Below are 23,833 nucleotides of genomic sequence, written 5' to 3'. Positions count from 1 at the left end.
TGTTGCTGCTTTAGAGAGAGAGAGCTCAAGTGGGGGTTTAGGGGTCTGGAGAGGGACAGAAGGAGAGGGAGAGAAAGAATTTTAAGCACTCTCCACACTCAGTGTGGAGGCCCATACAGAGCTCAATCTCATGACCCTGAGGCCAAGACCTGAGCTGAAATCAAGACTCAGACACTTAAATGACTGAGCCACACAGCCATCCTTCTTTAAGTGTTTTTTATCACTTGCATATGGAATCTCAAAAAAAAAAAAAAAGTCAAATTCAGAAACAGAGTAGAAAAGTGGATGCCAGGCACTGGAGGATAAAGGGAGAGATTGGTAAAACAGGTGGCAAACTTTCAGCCATGAGATAAATAAGGACTGAAGATCTAATGTATAACGTGATGATTATAGTGGACAACACAATCATATAATTGAAAATTGCTAAGAAGGTGGAATGTAATTTTTCTCACACACACGAAAAGACAAATATGTGAGGTGATGGATGTGTTAATTGTATGGGTATAATCTTTTCGAAGTATATATGTATATCAAATCATCAAGATGTACACTTTAAATATCTTCCAACTTTATGTATCAATTGTATCTCAACAAAACTGAAAAAGAAGAAAGAATTGAAACCTCTCAATTCACAATGCAGTGAATCTCTGTGTTGCAAACACTAGGTTTGTGAAGAATTCACCCTGTACACTCTTTCTGTGATTGTGTTCCCCATCAATGCCCTATTACCATTATAGGATATGCTAGATTTCAGCTTTAGAAGACAAAGTGGTGTTTGGTACCAAAGGGTATTTATTACACTAAGTGAAGTTGGTCAGACAGAGAAAGACAAAACCACATGATTTCACTTACATGTGGCATCTAAAAAACAAAACAAAGGAAAAAACAAATTATAAATACAGAAAACAGAAACAGACTCAGAAAATATACAAAACAAACTGGTGATTGCCAGAGGAAATAGGGGTGGGGAATGAGCAAAATAGTGAAGGGAATTAAGAGGTACAAACTTTCAAAGAAATCAATGAAATAAAGGAAAAAGCAAAACAATACAAAACAAAACAGTTGCTTTATCTTTAATAGTAGGTAAAACTTAGAGGCAGCATTGGGTTTGGCAACTCTGCAAATTGCAAATTGGGGTGTTTGGGTGGCTCAGTGGGTTAAAGCCCCTGCCTTCAGCACAGGTCACGATCCCAGGCTCCTGGAATCAAGCCCCGTATTAAGCCCCTCATCAAGCCCCACATCGGGCTCTCTGCTCAGCAGAGACCCAAAACAGAAGTCACCTGCAAGATATTTCCCCTCCCGCCTTTTGTTAAAAAAACAAACAAACAAACAAAAAAACCAGAAAAACTCTAAATCTATTAGAGACATTATCATAGATGTACTAAAGGAGGAGATAGAGGTGAGGATTATCAAAAGATGGGGAGATCTGGCCAGCACCAGAGAAAAAGCTGGATGGGAGAGGAAGCATGAGGAGATGGCTGGTCCTCTTAGGGCAGTGCCATGTGGAAGTCCCAGGCTTCCCCAGGCATGGCTGTGAATTCCTTCCCAGGAGACTGCAAGCTGGGCCATCCCAACTTCCAGTGCCCAAACAGAAACAGAAGCAGCAGAGCCACTGAAACCGCAGTCTCCACAAAGCCTCAGACAATGATTGTTTCATAGGGAGTCAGAGTAGACTGATGAATAGAGGGACCTCCCGATACCATGGTGCTGCAAGAGCCCAAGGACACTTGCAAAACCCCGAGGAAAGGGAACTTCAATTACCACAGGGACTGGATATCCCACCAGTCAGAGGATGGGAGCTCAGAATCAGGCTTACGTTGATTAAAAAGAAAAAAAAAATAAAATAAAAGCAAACAAGCAATGCTTAATGTGAAAGTATTATAGTTTGTAGGCTCAGATTCATACATTACTCAACATAATTGTAATAATTTTCGTCAAAGATTCCAGGCACCCAAACTGAAGTGGGATGAGAAGAGGAAAAGGGAGATAGGAGGTAAGAATGGACTCACACCAAGAAGTCATCTGACCTGAAGGGAGAGAGGAAGAGAATGAGGCTCTAACATGACCTACATGAAGTTTCTAATGTGATGGCTGAAGGACTGCAGCATCTTTAGCCAAGGAAGAAAATGAAAGGGTTTGAAGGAGAAAGTAATGATCCTAGCTGAGTTAGAAGAGCTAGTATGAGGTGTATATGTAAATCTTCAACAGGAACTTGTAAAAAGAAGACTGGAGCTGAGAAATGATATATGGGTTGGAAAATTTTTTTAAAGTCTAGAAATCACCAAGATAAAAGTGACGTTGTCATCATGGGATTAGATAAGACCACATGAAGAATTCAGGAAACAAGAGAAGAGCCACAGATTAAGCACGATAAGCAAAGGGGGACTGGAGGAAGAAATGGCATTGAGCAAGATTTAGAAGAAACCATTCCAGAGATGGAAGAACTAGAGAAAACAGTGTCTCAGAATCAAGTGCATAGAGAGAGTCCATTCCTTAGTTACTTGAGAAAGAGCAGTTTCTCATAATGCAAGTAAAGGATTAGTGGAGGAGCAGAGAAGGCAGGAGGCAGAAAATGAAGTAGTTGCATTAGTATCCTGGGGCTGGTATAACAAGGTACCACAAACGGGGTGGCCTGAACAAAAGAAATGTACTTTCACACTTTTGAAATCTGGGAGTCAGAAGTCAAGGTGTAGGCAGAATTGGTTCATCCTGAAGGCTGTGAGGGAAGCACCTGCTCCCAGTCCCTCTCCTGGCTTTGTCAATGGCCATTTCCTGCCACCACCACCACCACCCTCCATGTGTCTTCACAATATCTTTCCTCTGTGTGCGTCTGCCTCTGAGTTCAAATGCCCCTTTTAAAAAGCCACCTAGAACTAGCGTCTACCCGCATGGCCTCATCTTCACTGTTTATACCTTGTTTCCAAAAGAGTTCACATTCTGAGATTCGGGATGTTACGCCTTCAACACAGAAAATGTTAGGAAGGACAATTCAAGCCATGACAATAGCCAAGGAAAAGGTGGAATAACGTCTTCAGGGTTGAGCCACAATGTTTTTGTTTTCAATTTTGTGAGACTAAAATGTAACTGAGGGAGGGTTGTTAGGGCCAATTTAATGTTAAAACCTGTTTAACTATTAGGGCCTGCTTAACCAGAGCAACTCCATATTGCCTAGGTAGCCATATTGTTTTTTACACCCACGGACTTCATTCCGGGAATAAATGCCCCAGTAGTTCCTGGTATAGTTCCAGGTATCGATTCTGGAGTAAACGCCTTAACAATAGAAGCCACCATACCTTGGGTCTGCGGTTATGCCCTATAAAACCAGCCTGTGAGATCAGGACGGGGTCGCTCTCTTCGGAGGCGGCCCTGGCCAGTCAGTCTGACTTCTAATGCTTGGCACAGAATAAAGCTCTACATAACTTTCACTCTGTCTCAGTCTCATTCCTTTGATAACGGACCCCAACAAGGTGAGAAGGGGTAACTGAAAAATGAAGAGAGATTCAAATGGAAGAGATGGGAAAGGTGGGACCTGGAATGGTGGATGGAGGCTGAGATTTGAAAACGAGAAGAGTTGGAGAAAAGGTGGGAAGGAGACAAGGCAAGGAAGAAAAGAGTCAAGCAACTTCACCTTTCATGGCCCCATGACTCCGATGTTAAGTAAAGCCTGGCTGGGAGTTTTAAAAGAGGATAAAATTTTTAGACTGGTGATTATGGGGGATGGAGCAGGGGATTAAGAGATGATAAATAAAGAAATTCGTGAGGCTAACTGATAATAGATCATTTCCTTTTAAAATAGATCTAATCAGAAAAATTATGCAAGTGCTTCATCTTTTTTCTGAAGTAGAAATAGAGGAAACGGGTGATTGAGTTACTCACAACTCAACTGCTGCAGAGTACGAGGAGGGAAGCCAGGAAAAGGCAAAAGGAAAGGGGTTGCCGGAAGAGCAGGGTCAGTAATGCTTTGGAACCAAAGCAGTCACAGGACTGAGACGATGAAGTAAAGGGCTTTGGAGTGATGACCATTATGGAGATCATCTATGGCCACAGTACTGAAAGTCTCCGAGAGAATGCTGAAGTAGCACAGAAAAGTTGTAGAGATTAAAGGCGTAAGAATGTTGAGCCCTAAGAAGTCCATGTTTTGTTTGTATTTAAGGGCTGATAAAAAAAACAAAGAGAGGAAGAGAGGAAGAGGAGGAGGTTAGATGGAAGGGAGGAGGAGGGAAGGGGCAAAAGGGGAAGAGAGGGAGGGAGAGGGCTGGGGGTGGAAGAAATGGACAAAGAATTACTGTAAAAGTCATAAGTAAAAAAGAGAGAGGAAGCTTCCTCTCAGCGGCTAAACTTAACGAGCTGGTGAAGATTCTGTAAACAAAATGGCAGCCGGTAGTTTTAAATCTAGTGATCATGGAATACAATGTTCTTCATTTGCTTCCTTAACTCATCCCCTTCTTAGATGGGCATAAACATTTCTGAGGGACTTTCTAAATCAAATTTCCCCTGGAAATGAAAGCATATGGTTCACTAAGCTTTAAATTAACCCACAAGTTAAGGCTACAGTAAGTTTACCAATGTGAAGATCCCATCACATTGAGCATTTTCCCAATGCTTGCAGGCAAATGCAATATTATTTATACTGATTTTGCCTGTTAGTAATGAAATTGTTTCTAATTTATGTTCTGTGAAAAGTGACATCTGCTTTTAATTGGGAAGTTCATTAAAAAATCAGATAAGTAAAACAAATTATTCACTAAAATGAAGACAGAGGAATTGAAATGCACTAATGCAGGTGCCTTTACTGTTTGGGGACTCACTTAATTTCTGCCTTGAGACATTTCAGATCCAGACCTCACTTTATTTTTTAAATTGCATAAAAGAAACAAACTCTGCTTCATTTTATGTATTTTCATTATAATCATCAGAGATGCTATATGCTGATTTACTGAAGCAATATGCTTTATAGTGGTTTTACCATTTTCTCCAATACCTTTAGTGAAAGAATTTGGGGGTGTAATGAAAGTTCGGATTGCAGTGTAGTCAGCTTCTTTATATACGTTAATATTTGCCACAATGGGAAGAAAAATGATGTATAAAATATTTACATGGTGTAATGACATGCAATCATTAAAAAACAGGTTTAAAATATGCATTTAAATGAAGAAATGTGAGATGCCTGGGTGGCTCAGCCGGTTAAGCATTTGCCTTCAGCTCAGGTCATGATCCCAGGGTCCTGGGATTGAGTCTCACATCAAGGTCCCTGCTCAATGGGAAACTTGCTTCTCCCTCTACCTGCTCTGCATGCTGCTCCACCTCATTGTACTTTCTTTCTGACGAATAAATAAATAAAATCTTTAAAAAAATAAATAAAAATAAATAGAGAAATGCTTATGATATCATGCTAATTGGAAAACTCACACTGCAAAACAATACATACACAATTATATATATATATATTATATGCATATGTATATAATATATATAATTATACATATACATATATGTATAATTGTATATAAAAACACACGTAGAGTATATTATACACACATACATAGTTTGGGGATACTCAATTTTATATATGCTTTAAATTTCCTTCCCATTTCCATACACATCCACACAGTACAGGTGATTTTAACTTTCTTTACTTTTATGTATTTTCTCATTTTTCCAAAATAAAAATGTACTATGTAATCAGAAAAATAAAACAATAAATATATTTTTATTTAAAAATTCTTTTTAAAAATTTTATTTATCTATTTGAGAGAGAGAGCATGCATGTGTGAGAGTACAAGCAGGGAGAGGGGGCAGAGCCAGATTCTGTGCCAGTGTGACTAAGGCGGAGCTCAGTTTGGTGGGAGAGGTGGAACACAGCGCTCAGGAACAATCCTGCCACCCTAAGATCATGACCTGACCTGAAACCAAGAGGATAAAGTTCATCTGACTGAGCCACCCGGGTGCGACCTTAAACATATTTAAAGAGTTACTTCTTGTAGTGGTTCTATTAATGAGAATTATGCATTTATCATATTCAAATAAGCATGCAAGAGATTCTGCTTTACTTCCTTATCTTATAGTTAAAATAGTTATAAATATTTTGTAAATCTAAACTTGACTTTTCCTCTAAATAAAGTTTATGTGGGACCTAAGCAGTGGTATTTTTTTAAGATCTCCAAATAATATTATTTAAAGGAACCTGAGGCCAAGATCACAAATCCAATTTATTAAATCATTCAGCAACAACTGCAAAATATTTTCAATGACTTGGAAAATCGGATTATATGATGTATCATGGAAGATGGTTTTAATCTTGAAGCTGAGGAATGTGAATTCTACTATATTAAAACATTGAAGATGATGTTTCTGTACACGTCAGAATACCAAAGATTATTGTTAATCAAGGACTTTATAAACAATATATAGTCATTTGGGAAATTAAGGAGAATATGGACATACATGAAATAGATGGTGAAAACCTCTAAGTTAGTGTCAGTTCAAATCTTATGGGGAAATTTGTTAAAATGCAGACTCTGACACAGTAAGTTTGGTGGTTAGAGTCTGGGGTTCTGTATTTCTAAAACTTCCAGATGCCACTGCTGCTGTCTGGGGACCACACATTGAAAAACACAGCTGTAAGTCTCTTTTAAGCCTTTAACGTGGCAGTTAAAGGTTAACAGTTAACATAGCACTTTACCTAAAGTTTCATCAAAATTGCAATAACTTTCTAAGTGACTTTTCTGTCTTCGATATCACTCTCTCTCATTCTGACTTTTCACAGTTTCCAAGGTAATTTACAAAAATGCAAATCAGCTTAAGCCATTACTACACTTGGATGGTACCTCATTGCCTGTCATGCCTCTAACCCAAATGCTTACGGGAGCCAGGCATATAATGTAAATAAAGTGAAGCAAAGGTGGGAGGGAGGTAGTAAGGAGGAATGGTAGGGACTGTGGGAAACTGTAGTGCATGTGTCTTTTTAAAGGGAAATAGCTATTATGGGGCGCCAGACAAGTGTTGCTATGTCTGTATGGAAAGGTGAGGCTGATATTGCCGGATCTCCCAGTTTTTTTAGAAGGAGAAGAAATCGGGGTTGCTTTTTTGATTAAAAAACATCACCGTTCTAAAACAAAACAAAACAAAACAAAACAAAATCATCATTCTAAAAATGACAATAAATTTCCTTTAAAGATTGATTGATTGATGGATGGATTGATTGATTTTATAGAGAAAATGAGTTCAGGGAGGAACAAAAAGAAAGAGAAACTTTAGCAGACTCTTCCCTAAGCTCAGGGTCCACATGAGGCTCCATCTCATCACCCTGAGATCATGACTTGAGCCCAAACCAAGAATTGACACTTAACACACTGCACCACCCAGGGGCTCTCACAAAAAAAATTAAAGAAAAAAAAAAAATCCTGATGCCCCAGACTACCTGGAATCTCTGGGCACAAGATCCAGACTTCAGTATTTTTTCAAAGCTCCCGGGTGATGCTAGTGCACACCAACTACAAAGGGTCTGAAAGTGAACCAAGGTTTGAAGCAATATTAGAGAGAGAATTAAAGGTCCACACAGTGGTATGAAAATTACTTCAAACCAAAAACATCTGAACCAGCAGCAGCCACAGAAATATTACCTAAACTTAAACAAAGTCTCCTGAAAATACAACTACCATTGGCCCTCTTCTCAGGGAATTTCCTAATTGAAAGAAGACTGACCCCCACCCGCATAAAGTACAAATTCAGCTGCCATTAACTCTTCACACTGGGAAGAAGACAGACTGCCCATTTCATTAGCATCAAAAAGCCCAATAGAACCTTGCATACTCATTGATACCCTAAACCCCCAAACCTTTTTTGTTAAATTTATATATATAATCATCAGCTTCTGGCTATTCCACAAATTTCCCATTACTGGGACCTCCCATGCATGTATGAAAATAAACCTTGTCTTTACTCCTGTTGATCTGTTTGTTATCCATCAATTTGCAGGCACTGAATCACTGGACACAAATTGGAAGAGGAAAAGTTCCAATTATACTTCCAGTACAAGTTCATTCCTGAAAGCAGTTTTTATATGAACATTATTTCTGATGTGTGGAAGAAGGAATGATTACACCTTCTCAAAATAGATAATAAGGAAGTGTTTGTTTATATATTATTTTAATACATCCTAAAACTAACTTTGAGGGGCACTTGGGTGGCTCAGTGGGTTAAAGCCTCTGCCTTTGGCTCAGGTCATGGTCTCAGGGTCCTGGGACAGAGCCCTGCATCTAGCTCTCTGCTCAGCAGGGAGCCTGCTTCCCTCTCTCTCTCTGCTTGCCTCTCTGGCTACTTGTGATTTGTCAAATAAATAAATAAAATAAAATAAAAATAAAACCAATTTTGAGCTTCAAAGTTTGAATTCAAGCCTTGGGGAATCAAATTAATACATGATAAAATCTAAAGGCATTTAAGGTTTTAAGCAAAGGATGGTTTATAATCATCCATATCTGCTATTTCTTTATCTGCTACAGATGTAAAAGGAAAATATTTTTCATATTTAGTAAAGAAAATATAATGATTTAACATAATTTATTCCTAGTCAAAGGTTGTAACAAAAATTCTTTTAGTTCATTTTTTCAACACATTCTGAAAAAGGCATTATGTTTATTAAAAGATAAAAAGTTTTCTAGGGGCGCCTGGGTGGTTCAGTGGGTTAAGCCTCTGCCTTCAGCTCAGGTCATGATCCCAGGGTCCTGGGACAGAGCCCTGCATCTGGCTCTCTGCTCAGCAGGGAGCTTGCTTCCCCCACCCCTCTCTGCCGCATGTGATCGCTCTCTCTCTCTGTCAAATAAATAAATAAAATCTTTTTTTAAAAAAGTTTTCCATATTTCTTATTTGAGTAAATTCCAGTAAGAAATAATAGAGGCATTTTCAAAATGTATTTTAAAAATCTTACTGCTTAAAAAATGAGACAATACAGAACAGCTCCCTGCTGTTCAGTTTAGCTGGGGGGGAGAGCAGAAACACCTACTTGCCAGTGTTACCAGATTATTTATATGTGTTTCACTAATGAATCGCCAGCTTGAGGCCTTATTCATGTGTAAAATCTCCTTTGAAAGACATACTCCCTCTTCCTCTCCTCATACTCACACCCAAACAAAACTCCAGAATGTAATATGCTATTTCCTATTTAAGGTCATATAAAAGTTGAATCTGTCTGTAAGAACAAGGGACAAGATGGTTGAAAAAGCACGGATGAAAAGTATTTGAACATTTACCCCATCCATGGAAAAAGAAAAGCAGCATTTTTTTTTTTTAAGATTTTATTTATCCGACAGAGAGAGATCACAAGTAGGCAGAGAGGCAGGCAGAGAGAGAGAGGAGGAAGCAGGCTCCCCGCTGAGCACAGAGCCCAATGCGGGCGGGACTCGAGCGGAGACCCTGAGATCATGACCTGAGCGGCCCAACCCACTGAGCCACCCAGGTGCCCCGAAAAGCAGCATTTTTGAACAACCATTAAAATGTGGGTGTTTTCGTAGTATTTTTAAATTGAATTTTCATGCCTTCTCCTTATAGGCGAGGAAGGTAAGGCTCAGAAAAGTCAAATGTTCCCAAATTTACATAGTAAGTGACAATAGGGATTTGAGCCCGTTCTTTTCCCCCAATGTGGATGTAACCTATTATAACATTATTATTTATTTTTAGAAAACTTGCTCATCTAGGTGGGAAGAGGTTAGTAAAGATAGCTAAGGAAAGCATTTAACCAGCAACGTCTGGTAGGTCCTTCCAAAAATCCTAATACTGTAAATAGGACCGGTTTTGTGGGCAAAGCACCCATGTCATCACACAAGGCCCTGAATTTAGAAGATGTGAGTGCTTGGTTTAATGCTCTGCTGTGGCTGTATTGAAATTTCAATAATTTATTAAGAAAATCCTCCATATTTTCATTTTACACTGGATCCTACATATTAGGTAGCTGTTCCTTCCTTTAAAAGCCAACAAAGTGAGAATAAATTTTATAGATACGAGAACTTTTCTTGAGGAACCACAGTGGTTGGCTCTCAGTGTCAGGGGCATATGGCTTGGAATAGAATAATGGCAGATACCATGAAAGGAGATATGCCAGGGGAGAGCTTTCTGGGTGTGACGCTTTCTTTCCCTTCCTGTTTAGTTAGTGCTTGTGAATGTACCTTTTTCGGGACAGAAGATAGTAGCTGCAGTCCAGTAGCATCCAGAGGGAAAAAACAACATCAGGCAATCACAAGAATCTACCAGATAGATAGCTAATGTATGAGAGGTAATCAAACTGACCTGTTTCTTAGTGAGCCCTCTCCAACTCTCACTAAGCGAATGGGATAGAACATACCCCAGGGAAATGGGTCTTGGAACAAAGTGGGATTGAAAGTCCAATCAGTGGGAGATCCTCCAAGGGATCCCCTCCTTTATATGTATCTGGGGTAGAAGGTAAAACCACAAATGGCTGAGCCCTAATTATAACAATAGAAGCTCTGCACTCAGGGGCACACAGCCTCCCACCAGAAGAGGACAAGCTGGAGTACCAGCTGTCATACCTCCCATGCCTTACCAGTCAAAATTTCTGATATCCCAAGGGAATACTAGCTCAGAGGAAAATAACATCTGATGAACATAAGCAACACACTGAAATGCATGAGTCAGAGGAAGTAGAATTAAGGCACTGGATAGCTCAAACAGCTAATGTGTGAATAAAGTACACCTTAAGATACAAGGTGAACATTAGATAAATGAAGCAGGTAAAAACAATTATGAAGCAGAATCAGTGTGAGGTACTGGGCATGAAAAATGGGGAACCACTGAAGTGAAGAAACTTGGCAAGAGAGCTGAATAACAGAAAAAGTGTGACAAGAGAGTCAGTGAGCTAGAAGGTCAAGTATTTCAGGAGGAATAAAGAAATAGGACCCAGTTAAAATTATGAAGGATAGAAGTAGAACATTAATATCTATACAACAGAACTTGCCAAAGTCCTATTAGAACTGAGGTTAGATGTCAACATATAATTTCTCCAGACTATGAGATTTTCCTCAGGGCTATGAGAAACCATGCCCAGCTACAGGTAATATAACCCCAAATATAACTAAATTATGCAAGCAAACCATTTTTGTTTGTTTTAAAGAAGGCAACAATCCTGTGCAATTCAGGTCATCTCTTATGCTTAGCATGTAGGGATTTTGATAGAATTTTCACTGATAAAACAAGTTTGACACCCACAGAATAAACTGCTGTTTAACCTTAATGAAAAAAATTAATCTCCTAAACAGATAAACTAAATGTTAAAAAATTTTAAAGAACTTTAAAAAACCATCAGTCATAGCAATCTTCTGTAATTGCATCTTTAACCAATCTGGCAAATATTCATACCAAACAGATAAAATGCCCGCGTATACTGCAGTGCTCAGAGAGAGACCATAAACAAACAAACAAAAGCATCATGATTCCTATGATATTTCTGTCCAGATAAATGCAGTTTACTGCTTCCCCTGCCTGCCTGTACCCCAGCCCCTGCCATATCCCATCCTCCCAAATATGTAAATATTTATTTGTCTTCCTTATTTCAACTTGCATCTAGTCATGCTGGTCCATTGTTTTCCAGAGCTTCAAGACTTGGCTGTACCTGCAACTATCAACCACTCAAGATACTAATAATAGAAACTTCTCTTAAGTCTTGATACTGATTAGTTTTCACTGTTCCTATTCAATCTAATACAAATGGACTTTTGATTCCTTAGAGATCAAAATGGAGCACTTGTAAAGAACTTTGGTATAGACCCCACATATACAAATAAGTCAATTGCCAAATAAGAAGACACAGTGGGAGAGGAGCATCTCCACACAGCCCCTCTGCTCAGCTTGCTTTCAGTAGTTCATGATTCCATTCTGCACATTCCGCATACCTACAAGTGGTTGACTGGCTGGTAGCCATAACTTTTTTGCAAAATGAAGAAATGTGAAGCAAGTTAAGGAAATAGGGAAATGTAAATGGGAACAGCAAGAAAACTATACCTGGAAATCATAAAATTAATAGCACAATGAGACCTCAGTGTAGAAAAAAAATTTTTTTTTAGAAAGCTGGTAGAATATAGATTTACAAGCTTTGGGTCTGGAGTTAGATAAGACCTGAATCAAATTCCAACTCTGCCTTTAACAAGATGCATTACATTGGTCAAGTATTTTGCATCTCCAAGCCTCTGTGTTTTGTTTTGATCTATAAAATAATGCATGCCCCTTAGGGGTTTTGTGCTAATTTAGATAATGCATCTCTTATATTTAATATGGTATTTAACAGATAATAACTACTCAAAAGAAGATAGTTATTATTATTGTAGAGGCTGTTTTGTTCCTTATTACTCTAGAAGCCCAGTCAGTAGGTAGTCGTATTAGCTAATACTATGAGAATCTTTTCTTTGTAAATAGTGAATTATTCAGAGAGGGTTTTAGTACTTCTCTACATTACCTACAGAAACATATTTTTAAAAAAAGACTCTGCATTTTAAAATTATTTTTAATGTGTCTCTTACCTTTGCTTGTATTATCAGTTCCTCATGTTTACAGATTAGCTCCTCATTGTCTGAAAGTGATGAACCTAGACTTTGTTCCTGTAAATCTCTTAAGGTTTTCTGAAACCAACACGTAACCTAGGTAAGAAGCAACAAAGAGAGATCAAATTTCAAGTGATTAGAATAAGTAAATCAAAATTCAAAAATATTTCCTTAAGTTTTTCAAAACTTAAGCTATTTCAGCTTCTTTCTACATAAGCTCATCTCACATATTAAATTAATATGACAGGTTTGTTTTTTCTTCATTTCAATCTACATAAGAGAGAAAAATAAAGTAATCCCCCAAAGCATGAAAATGATTTATCAGTTCAGTAGATTACATGGAATGAAGGAAATAATTCAAAATCTCCTAACAATGAAGAACAAGAATAGATTCCCACAGTCTATAAATCATGCATTCTTTTAGAATATAAATCTTCCCTGGATAAGAATATGAATCTGAGTACAGTTACATAAACATACATGAAGATATTAGACAGCATATGTAGAATTATATTTCCACTATAAAAAGACAATACAAAAATATTTCAGCAACGCAATTGCTATAATTGTTGAAAATTTGTAATCAGAAAGTAAATGGAGAAGTTATTAAAATTCTACTGATATTATAAATAGCTAAGGGCATGACTCACATTCATTTAGACTTGATTTACAATACATGATTTACTCAGTGTTGAAACAACAAATAACAAAGGCCTTGAAAGAAGCTGTGCATTTTTAAATGGTAACGTAAGTGGACATGAAGCCCCTGGGTACAGATTCTTTATTTCAGTTAAATCAAAGAGAGTTTTACTTGCAAATCCTACACAGTGTTATCTCCATGATCACATCACAGGTACTGATCCTTAAGAGCCCACAACATACTAGACAGTTTGCTACTACTTGCTTTTTGGGCATCATCTCTATTTCTCTCAACAATTCTCTAACAAGTATGATATCATCATTGCAGAGATGAGGAGAGGTGAAGCAGCTTATCCAGGGCCATATAGTAAGTGGCAGAGCCAGGTTTGTCTCCAAACCTACATTATTCCAAAATACATGCTCTTTTCACTGTGCCGTGCGGCCATCTTAGGTAACCCAAAGTCTTTCAGCCCTGGCCTTCAGGAGGAACTACTTCAAGACTGAAGAATGAATCCTGGCATCCCATTCAAAATGGTGTGTGGTGCCCAAACAAATGTACTGTTTTTTTTTGTTTGTTTGTTTGTTTGTTTTTAATTTTTAATTTTTTATTTTTTATAAACATATATTTTTATCCCCAGGGGTACAGGTCTGTGAATCACCAGGTTTACACACTTCACAGCACTCACCAAAGCACATACCCTCCCCAATGTCCATAATACCACCCCCTTCTCCCAAACCCCCTCCCCCCAGCAACCCTCAGTTTGTTTTGTGAGATTAAGAGTCACTTATGGTTTGTCTCCCTCCCAATTTCCAGCCCAGGTTGTCTTGCCTCCAACCACCTTGGGATTTCTCTGAACTCTTATAACATAGAGAAATGTGCAAAGCAGGTGGTCAAAGAGAAAGCTAGTTAGTCCTGAAGCTCCACATAGTAAATGTACACCTCCCTTCTCACCACACACACACACTACACAAAAGTCAAGTTAGGGGTTACGTAGAATAGAACATTCCATTATCATTACAGGGCTGATATCACCAAGCTGATTATGAGATCAAATGGTTATACCAACACTTAGCATTTTTCAGCATGGAATAAGCAGTACAATTTGGGGTAAGAGGTTCCTCCAACTTTCTGCTAACTGGAGATCTTTGCTAACCAGCATTTTCACCTACCGTCAGTGCAATTAAAAAATAATGGTAACTCTGTAGCAGTTTTCATATGAAGTATACTTCATTTTTTTTTTAGAATACTTGGCAACCTGTACACAATATAAACATTTGCCAATCTCTATATCTAAAGTATTATATAGGTATAAACAATTTTTTGAAGATAATCTTTCTGTTATCTCAATCAGAACTAGGTGTTATGTACAATATGCATATTAGAACACAAAAAGAGTATTTTATCAAGATCTATAAAGTTTATTCACTAATTTATTTAATTTTTATAAGAGTAGTTTCTCACAAAAGATGCAGTGAACTTATATAAAACCGCATCCAGAGGAATGATTTAAAGGTTTCATCAAAGAAACATGGACCATGAATATAACTAAGTTTAAGAGAGCATTTACTAAGTACTGGGAGTGGGTTTTATTTATTCTTAGCTAACGTGGGAGGAACTCACAAATCTCAAGAATGCTTTAAGAGGGAAAGTTAATATAAAATCTGAGTGAATAAAAAAAACAAGTACAAACAGGTGTTTGCTAATCTCTGAAAACAGGTGAGAACCCTGAACCCTCAGATAATCCTGTTCAATTTTGTGAGTCAGAGTTGTCATCTGGCACATGCCAGCAGTGATGAAAGCTGGCGAGGAGTGAGTTGTTTTGATTTTTAAAAGGCATCTACTGACCTCATCCCCTAGATTTGGCAAATACTTTTTCAACCCCCAAAGGATACTATTCCTGTACAGCAATACTATTCCTTATAAGAGAATGTAGTTAAAGATCTATGTTGGTATTCCGTGTATTCTGATCACATACTTTCCTGATAAAGCATGCTGACTCTTTAGATCTACACATTTTTACTACCAAATACACGCTGGGAGGGAACATAAAAACAAGTTGGCATAAAACTCAGAAGTAAGTAGTTCATCGTCAGGGTGTTACTTATCATGAGGCATCACATACATGAGTCGTCTTTTAGATCAGATTTACTGTGTAGTGCTGTGGCATACACACAGGATAGGCTCTCAGAGTCCTTCTGATGTAAAAGCACGACACCCTAAGTTACTGAGAGTGTGTCAACCATAATATTCTGGCACCTAATAATTAGTCATTGCATTCCACAAGTAGATACTGCAGACAGCTGCTTAGATATTCCAAGAGCACTTTTTATAAGTATTTAAATTAAATCTGCTGCTTTTCAAAAGCCTGAGTGATAAGAACAGTAAATGATGCATCAGGACATTCTGTAGAACATGATCCTTGCAAAAAGATGGGAACATAAGCCAAGGGTTCAGGGGATGCAGAAAAGAAGGAAGAAAAAAAACATTCAAAGTATGCCCTGGAAATCAATTCTGGGCAGTGATAGATTAAGGAGAAAATTAGAACATTTCTCCTCTCTTCTCAGTTCCTACTTTTCAGCTCCAACTAAGCAAAGTGTTCATGATCATTCCACCAGTTTGACATGACATTCTAGGTACTCAGTGCCCAGCGGAGATAGAACAAAGATAGACTAGGGGTGGAGATCTTTCTTTGTGGGGAAAAGGTGAACACCTATCAGAGAATAAAGGAAGATAGAGAAAGGAAGTCAGTAAAGATTCAAAGCAGAAGCAATTAGGAATGTTTAATAAAAACCAAGAGCTGCCTTGGAAATGAGAAAGAATTGCCAAGAAAACTCACTCAAACACTGTATGTAGACCTGCAAGATCCTATATGGTAGCCACTAGTCACACATGACTATTGAGTACTTGGATTGTACCAAGTTCAAAGTCAGATGTGCTCTAAGTATAAAATACACAGCAAATTTCACAGACTTTGTATAAAAAAGTAATACAAATACTTGTTAAGGATATTAGTACTGATTAAATATTGAAGTATTATTTTAGATATATTAGGTTAAATAAAATGTATTGTTGCTTTTTACTTTTTATATGACTTTTCACTTTTTTAACATGGCTACTAGAAAATTTCAAATCATATATGTGACTTGAGTTATATCTTTATTGAACAGTTCTGCCATTCAAGGATATTTAGACTATCCATATTGGTTAAGTGAAGATCTAAGGACTGAGTTTTAATTAAGGGCAATTTAAAATAGCAGAGTCAAAAGAATGGTTCTGAATTGGTAAGCATTTATGGACCACTGAGAGGAGGATAAGGAAGTAGAACTAATGACACTTCCAAAGAAACCCAATAGTTTAGTAAAGGAGAGATCCGATGGCAGCTTTAAGGAGGCAGAGGCAACAACAGGGCCTCTCCACACTTTTTTCTTTATTTATTAGATGAGACTTAAGCATTTTTTGCAGGCACAGTGACTGAAGATACATGAAGGAGAGTGGATCCAGAACATACCAGAAGAGAGGAAAGGTTGGAAGAGGGCTAGTTTGTGTTTATTGGACAACTCATCCCCACTTCAACACCCTGCTATGAGATAAAATGAAGGAAGTAAGAGAAATGAACCCCTCCCCTTTGGCAGAAAGAGTTCAGGGACTACCTTAGGCAAGTTACAAGTTACCTCATTCAATCTTTACATCCCTCTTCTGTGGAGAGATTTTCTTTTTCAGCAGATTAGGAAACACACCCAGCAGGAGTGTTATGAGTTTAGCAACTTGCTTAAGGTCACACAACCAATAAGAGGAAAATCCCACAGACAGAAATGTCATGGTCAGAATTCACACTTTCTTGTTTAATGTTTTTCTTCTCATCACCTCCATCTGTAGAACCAGAGGATTCCAGGAGAAAGGAATGGTTCTTATCAGAATATTTTATGAACATTTTTTTAAAATTTTATTTATTTGATAGACAGAGATCGCAAGGAGGCAGGGAGGCAGGCAGAGTAAAAGGGGGAAGCAGGCTTCCTGCTGAGCAGGGAGCCCAATGTGGGGCTCGATGCTAGGACACTGAGATCATGACCCGAGTTGAAGGCAGAGGCTTTAACCCACTGGGCACCCAGGTGCCCCTTTACGAACATTCTTAAGATAAAAACCAAAATGCAACACCATAGTTAAAAAGTCTAACACAGAAAAGGTTTCTGCGGATTACCACTGGGGCTCAGTGGAAATATTGCCTTCAAGAGCACAGGTGTGGGTCAGGCCTATTAGTAGACTTGCCTGAGAAGAAAACGCCAGCTATGGGCAGAGGCAACAGCAAGTGCAAACTGAGAATTCGAAAGATTGGACTAATACATGGTAGCACCAACGATAGAAAAATGCACCCTGACAGTCAAGAAGAAAAAATTCACGTGGCAAGAAGTGAACTTCTGCGGCAGCCCAAAGCGATACATCAGACTGCCAAAAAACTACCCCTCTCTTTTTGTGCAATTTGTTCTACAATCCAAGATCAGATCTTGTTTTTTGAACTTTGTTTAAAAGTATGCTGGAGGAGGTGAGCCAGCAATAAGCAATTCAAACCACCTTAACAGAAATGCTTAAGGGAAGATGAAAATCTCTTCAAATTACTTTTATTTTCTTTTCCACGTGTGAACAATTCTTGACAAATAACCAGTTACTACTAGAGACAAAAACTGATAAAGGAGAGTAAAAGGCATCAGTTATTTATCTTCTTTAACCCAAGATTTTTTGATAATCTCTCTTCCAAGTATCAAAAATGCACACATATACCAAAGTGTCTTCAATCATAGCAGATAGCCACAGGTGACACTTCTAACATCTACTTTGTTTTTGAAGGCACGTTAGCATTATAACAACTATTTTATCTCCCATAAGGTTTTTTTCTTTTTTACATTCTTTTTTGTATTAGACCATATGGTCAAATGTGCTCTGTATTTAATTAGGCAATAACAAAACTTCAAATATCCATTTGCTCCATTGGGCGATCATGTATATTAGGGAAAGAGGCACTAAAGCTGTGTCATTAATGTTTATAAGTGAGGACTTGGGAGCAGGGAGGAAAGAAGAATTACTGTCAAAAATGTGGTTGGGTTTCTTTTTAGATAGATAGTGGGACTAGTTATTGGCTAACCAGTTATTAGCCAATTACTAGTTATTTGGACTTTATTTCATTGATTCTAGGAGGATAATGTTCACAATATTTCTTTTCTGGAATTTGGAAAGTCTCTAGGAATTATGGAAGTCAAGTGGAAGGTACTAGTATCTCCTCAACAAATTACGGAATCCCAGTGTTCTCTGTTGATGGGTAGTGGGAAAGCTAAGATATGTTGTCTGTCATGAAGCATTTTTTTTTTTTTTTACTTTATAAACAGCTTCATAGATCATCTAATTCCCTGTCTAGAATCACAATTTTATGTATTTAATTATTCTGATTTGTGTTGGCATATCATTTTTCTTCTCACATCTATATAGCAAGAAAAATGTCACTAAGGACTTTCTCCCTTCCCAAGACTGGCCTCAACTCTTGTTTATGTTTATGTAGGCACTTCACTTTCAGCTCCTTAATGGAAGAAAGCTGTTTAGTCCAGTAGCTAAAATAGTATGGTGGATGTGTCTGGGCCCAAACTTTATTTCTAGCATTACCTCTGACTCATTGGGGCAAATCTTCTCAGCAGTAGAAGAAAGCCTTTATTTTAAGAACGGGAAACAGAGACTAGCCCAGTGTCCCAGCAATGTGCATTTCTGCCAAAACTATCTAAGGAACGGTTTGCTCGATATAACCTAGGGTTCCCCTATAAGTGATCTGGAGCTAATTATATTCATTGTGTGTGTGTGTGTGTGTGAGAGAGAGAGAGAGAGAGAGAGAGAGAGAGATAAAGGAAGGAAGGAAGGATAGAAAGGCAGGGGAGGGAGGGGAAGGAAGGAGGGGATAGACATTACAGAGTTACTTAGGAGAGGGATGAAAGTTTGACATTTTCACTTTACCATCCGGGTCCTATGCCATGCAGCCAAACAGATTTCATACCGAAGCTTTAGCCAGATTCTTGGTTGTTGGAAAAAAATGAGAGTCAGAACCTATCATATTGACAGGATAAATAACTGTTAAATGTTAAGAGATGTTGCCATTCTTTCAAAGTATTCTATTTATTTTGTTTGCTTATAAATCTTCTTAAAAAGCATAAAAATTAATCATACCCTTTGCTTGTCTTTGGGGACCAGAGAGTGACAGCAAAGGAGGGAATGAGTCCCACGTTCTGGCCAGTTTGGGGTCGTAGTATTTTTGAGGAGGAAAAAAAAGCCAACAATCTCCAGCACCAGGAGCAGAGAGGAAACAGAGTTCAGGGTGGTGGGAAGAGATCCACAAAGAGTTTGGAGCTTAGTAGATAGCTCAGGTAGCAGCAGCTATCCCTGCCACAGGATGGGAGGGTTTGAGGATCGGGGATCAATGCAGAACCTTCCCAGGGAGCACCCATACCAAACAGTTTTGTCATCAGTCCTACTACTGCAGCAGACAGTGTTATTTGGTCACAGTGTGTGTCCCCAGTCCTCTCACGGCTGATTAGGGAGCTTAAATCATTGTGCCTAATTAAAAGTTGGTAGGTCAATTGAAGAGTATGTAGAAATGACAGACTAAGTTCATGATTACATAATCAACCATAAGAAGTATAAATGAGCTTTAAAAAAATAACTAAAGAATGAAGAAAGTTAAAGAGAAAAAAATTAATTTTAAACTTTATCTTACAAATAAATTGGACTTTCTGAAACTTGGCTGACTACCAACCTGTGAAATGGCATTTATTTCCCCTCTACATCATAATGTTTTAGAAAGCTAAGATTTTTTTGTAATTTAGAGAGTTGATGTGAGATCTGGCCAATGTGCAGGATTTTATGCATCAGTGGTTATCCAGTAAAGCTCAGAAAGTACCCACCAATGTATAGAGCAATATGGTGACCAGATGAACATTTATTGAGCACTTACCATATGAAAGCTGTGCTCTAAGCATTTTTACCTATATAACATTGTTTATTTTTATAGAAAACCTATAAAAACCTATAGATATTATTTTCATTTTACAGAAAAGAAAACTAAAGCATTGAGGTAGCTAATAAATGTAAAAGCTAGAATTTATATCCACACTATCTGCATCAGAGTCCCTCTGTCAGGATTTCTGACATGCAATGTCATTGCACTGCACTAAGACATCAGTGTCTTAGCATGAGTGTGTGCTAACCACTTTGGAATAATGGTTAGCGTACATTCTAATTAGAGGAGGTTCTATTGTTTTCAAAATCCTATGCTTCTCCTGTACTTTCAGATACTTTGCATCTACTGCTGGTATGTCTTAGAGCAAATTATAGAGATAGCCCATGTGTTAAAACTCTGAAATAAATTTTAATCTATGAGTACCTGGAAAGTTATGTATGTCTGTTACTGGGCTGAGCTATTGGATACCAGTATCTGCAAGATAATTCAACCTTTATTGTGGTTTTATGCCAGTCAATGTTAGAAACCTGCATTCAGAGAGGTTGTTTTTAAAGACATTCATTTTTGAGAGAGAAAATGAGCAGGAGGGAGCCAAGGAGAGAGAGAGAAACTTAAGCTGACTCCACACAGAGTGTGGAACCAGACACAGGGCTCAATCTCACGACCCTGAAATCATGACCTGAGCCGAATCCAAGAGTTGGAAGCCTACCTACTGCACCACCCAGTCTCCCCAGAGAAACTTAAAACAAAAGAAAACAAAACACTTACCACTATACTAGGCACTTTTATTTTACCTCATATTAATTTAAGCAGGTCAACCATTCAAGCTCTAAGTTGTATTTAGAAGATAGTATCATATAAAGGAGAATATACTTGCACGTATGTGTGTATGTACATGTGTGCATGCACACACACACAGTTTTATAGCTGCCCACCAAGCAGGTACAAGACTGGTATCCTGAGGCTGTGCTTATATGTGCCATTTTGATGTCATTTTAATTGCCTATTGACAAGGAATATGATTACGTATGGTTATACCATTATGATAAACATGGTACTCAAATGATAAAACCTTCCAAATGTGAATTCTATTACCCTTTGTCCCCCCTGCAAAGATTTGTATCTTAAAAATATGTACAATCTGGGTAGTAAAAAAAAGAAATTATCTGCCTTTATGTCTTACTTAATTCTCTTAGATGTCCTTGACACTGTCTTGTACAAAGAGACCATGAATAACTTAGTTTTAATTTATTTGTTTGTCTCACTTATGCCTGATTGGAGCAATTGAGAAAAATTACATTCATAAATCTTCTTGCCAAGATAATTAATTATGCACGAAATATTCCAAGCTGCTTCTGATTTTCATTAATGAAGCAGATTATCTGCAAAACAAAATGCTGCTGGAGTTGGAAAGAAAGGTCAGCTAGCCGTTCATCTTTAAGTGTAAAGCAAGTGCAAATTTTTACATCTGAAAAACAATGATAAAGAGAGAACATGCTATGATTATGTTTATCAGATTATCATATCCCAGTTAAGAGAAGAAAGTATGTGGTTTTCATTTGTTTTTTTCTCTGTTATTGAAATAAATCCTATGTCACCATCACGCTAGTCAATTTCTTTTCCAAAGGAAAATTAGCTGAACTATATAGTTCAAAGTATTAGGCCATAAGCCCTTAGAAACAGAGAAGCACTAAATGCATCTTTTAAAAGGCCCTTATGAGAGAAGATGTGTCAGATATTCAGACATCCACATTATTATTCATCAGTAATCTTTGCTCTAATTCTCTACTTAATTTTCCTTTTTCTTAAGTGGTTATAATGATAGACAATGCTGGCATTTTATCACTGTAAGATTTGACAGTTCTTATGTTCCTCTAAAATAAGTACAGAACTGACAAAAAAGTCTTTGTCTTCCAATGGTACATGTGCCTCTGTATCAACTTATGGTTCCACAATGTTCTAGGCTTATAGGCAGACCATCCAGGAACATGATAGTCATAGAGTCCAGATTACTATTTAACAGAGTCACATCGTGTTAGCACATCTGACTTGGTGTTGTTGCTGTTACTACCCTTCACCACTGCATCAACAAAACTTTTTTTTTAAATAGATTTTATTTATTTATTTATTTATTTGAGGGAGAGAGACGGAGATTAGTGAAAGAGAGCACAAGGAGGGAGGAGAGAGAAAAGCAGTTTCCCTGCTGAGCAAGGAACCCAATGTGTAGACTCGATCCCAGGACTGTGGGATCACAACCTGAGCTGAAGGCAGACACTTAACCAATTGAGCCACCCAAGCACCTCTCAACAAAACTTTAAAATAGAACATTCCAAAAAACTTAAAAGCTTAGGTAAGATAATTATGTTTGTATTTACCTGAATTTTAAAATATTTCCTGGTTTGGGGTGCCTGGGTGGCTCAGTGGGTTAAGCCTCTGCCTTCGGCTCGGGTCATGATCTCAGGGTCCTGGGATAGAGCGCAGGATTGGGCTCTCTGCTCAGCAAGGAGCCTGCTTCCCCCTCCCCCTCTGCCTGCCTCTCTGCCTACTTGTGATCTCTCTCTCTCTGTCAAATAAATAAATAAAATCTTTTTAAAAAATCAGGTAATAAGATAGCATGTATAGGTTAATTCCATTATTTTTATGTGTTTGGTTAGGTGTTTCTTTGATAAATGTGTTGGAGGCGGGGGCCTGGGTGGCTCAGTGGGTTAAGCCTCTTCCTTCAGCTCAGGTCATGATCTCAGAGTCCTGAGATCAAGGTGCACATCGGGTTCTATGCTCAGTAGGGAGGTGCTTTCCCCTCTCTTTCTGCCTGCCTCTCTGCCGACTTGTGATTTCTCTGTCTCTGTCAAATAAATAAATAAAAAATCTAAAAAAAAACAAAACAAAAACCAGGTGTGTGTGTGCCTGTGACTGTGCTCATGCTTATATAAAGGTCTAGAAGGTGGCGGTATACCAAGTGCTAATAGCAATTTTCTATATGGATAGTGATCTCACTTACATTTCTAACAAATGAGCATTATTAAATGACAAGCAGAAAAAAAAATACAACTATCTTTTTTTTTTTTTTTCAACAGAGAGAGGCAAGGGGTGGACAAGGGAGAGAGGGTGGAGGGAAAGGGAGAAAGAGAATCTTAAGCAGGCTCCACGTCCAGCACAGAGCCTGATGCAAGCATCCATCTCATAACCCTGAGATCACTGACCTGAGCCGAAATCAAGAGTTGGACGCTTAACCAACTAAGCCACCTAGGTGTCCCCTTTTTTGTTTTAAACTAGTAATTAAATTCCCATTGAACAAGTATGGCTCTTGAGATCATCAAAGTAAGCTTTATTTAATCATGCTATTGAACTCAAGACAATTAATGAGATTAGCCTTTAATGCAGAAATAGTCTTTACTTGAGTATGATGATAGAGGTAGATAGGAGTATAGAAGTATGTAATATGCTGGGTCTTCACTGTCCTTTTCAGACAGGATAACAAAAATTGCTAATACCAATATAGCCGTTCTATGGGACAGATTCTTTTCTAAGCACTTGGCATTGTAATACCTTGTTTGATGATCATAACAACATTTTGAAGTAAGTACTATTATATCTACATTTTACAGAAAACTGAGTCAGAGAGAGGTTAAGTAATTACTCAGTTACTCAGCTACTAAG

At 38.0% G+C, this 23,833-nt stretch overlaps 1 protein-coding gene across 7 annotated transcripts in view; it reads right to left on the bottom strand.

Annotated features, from left to right (window-relative positions):
• Positions 1-23,833, bottom strand: part of CCDC141 (coiled-coil domain containing 141) — a 234,603-nt gene that overhangs the window by 109,577 nt on the left and 101,193 nt on the right. For all 7 annotated transcript variants that reach the window (XM_059166907.1, XM_059166908.1, XM_059166910.1 and 4 more), the window contains one exon: positions 12,525-12,641. In XM_059166907.1, the coding sequence (XP_059022890.1) occupies positions 12,525-12,641 (117 nt within the window). The remainder of the gene's footprint in view (positions 1-12,524; positions 12,642-23,833) is intronic.

Source organism: Mustela lutreola, chromosome 3, assembly GCF_030435805.1.
Source record: "Mustela lutreola isolate mMusLut2 chromosome 3, mMusLut2.pri, whole genome shotgun sequence".
Lineage (NCBI taxonomy): Eukaryota > Metazoa > Chordata > Mammalia > Carnivora > Mustelidae > Mustela > Mustela lutreola.
The sequence above is the reverse complement of the archived record's forward strand: the minus strand, read 5'-3'. Positions and strand labels throughout refer to the sequence as shown.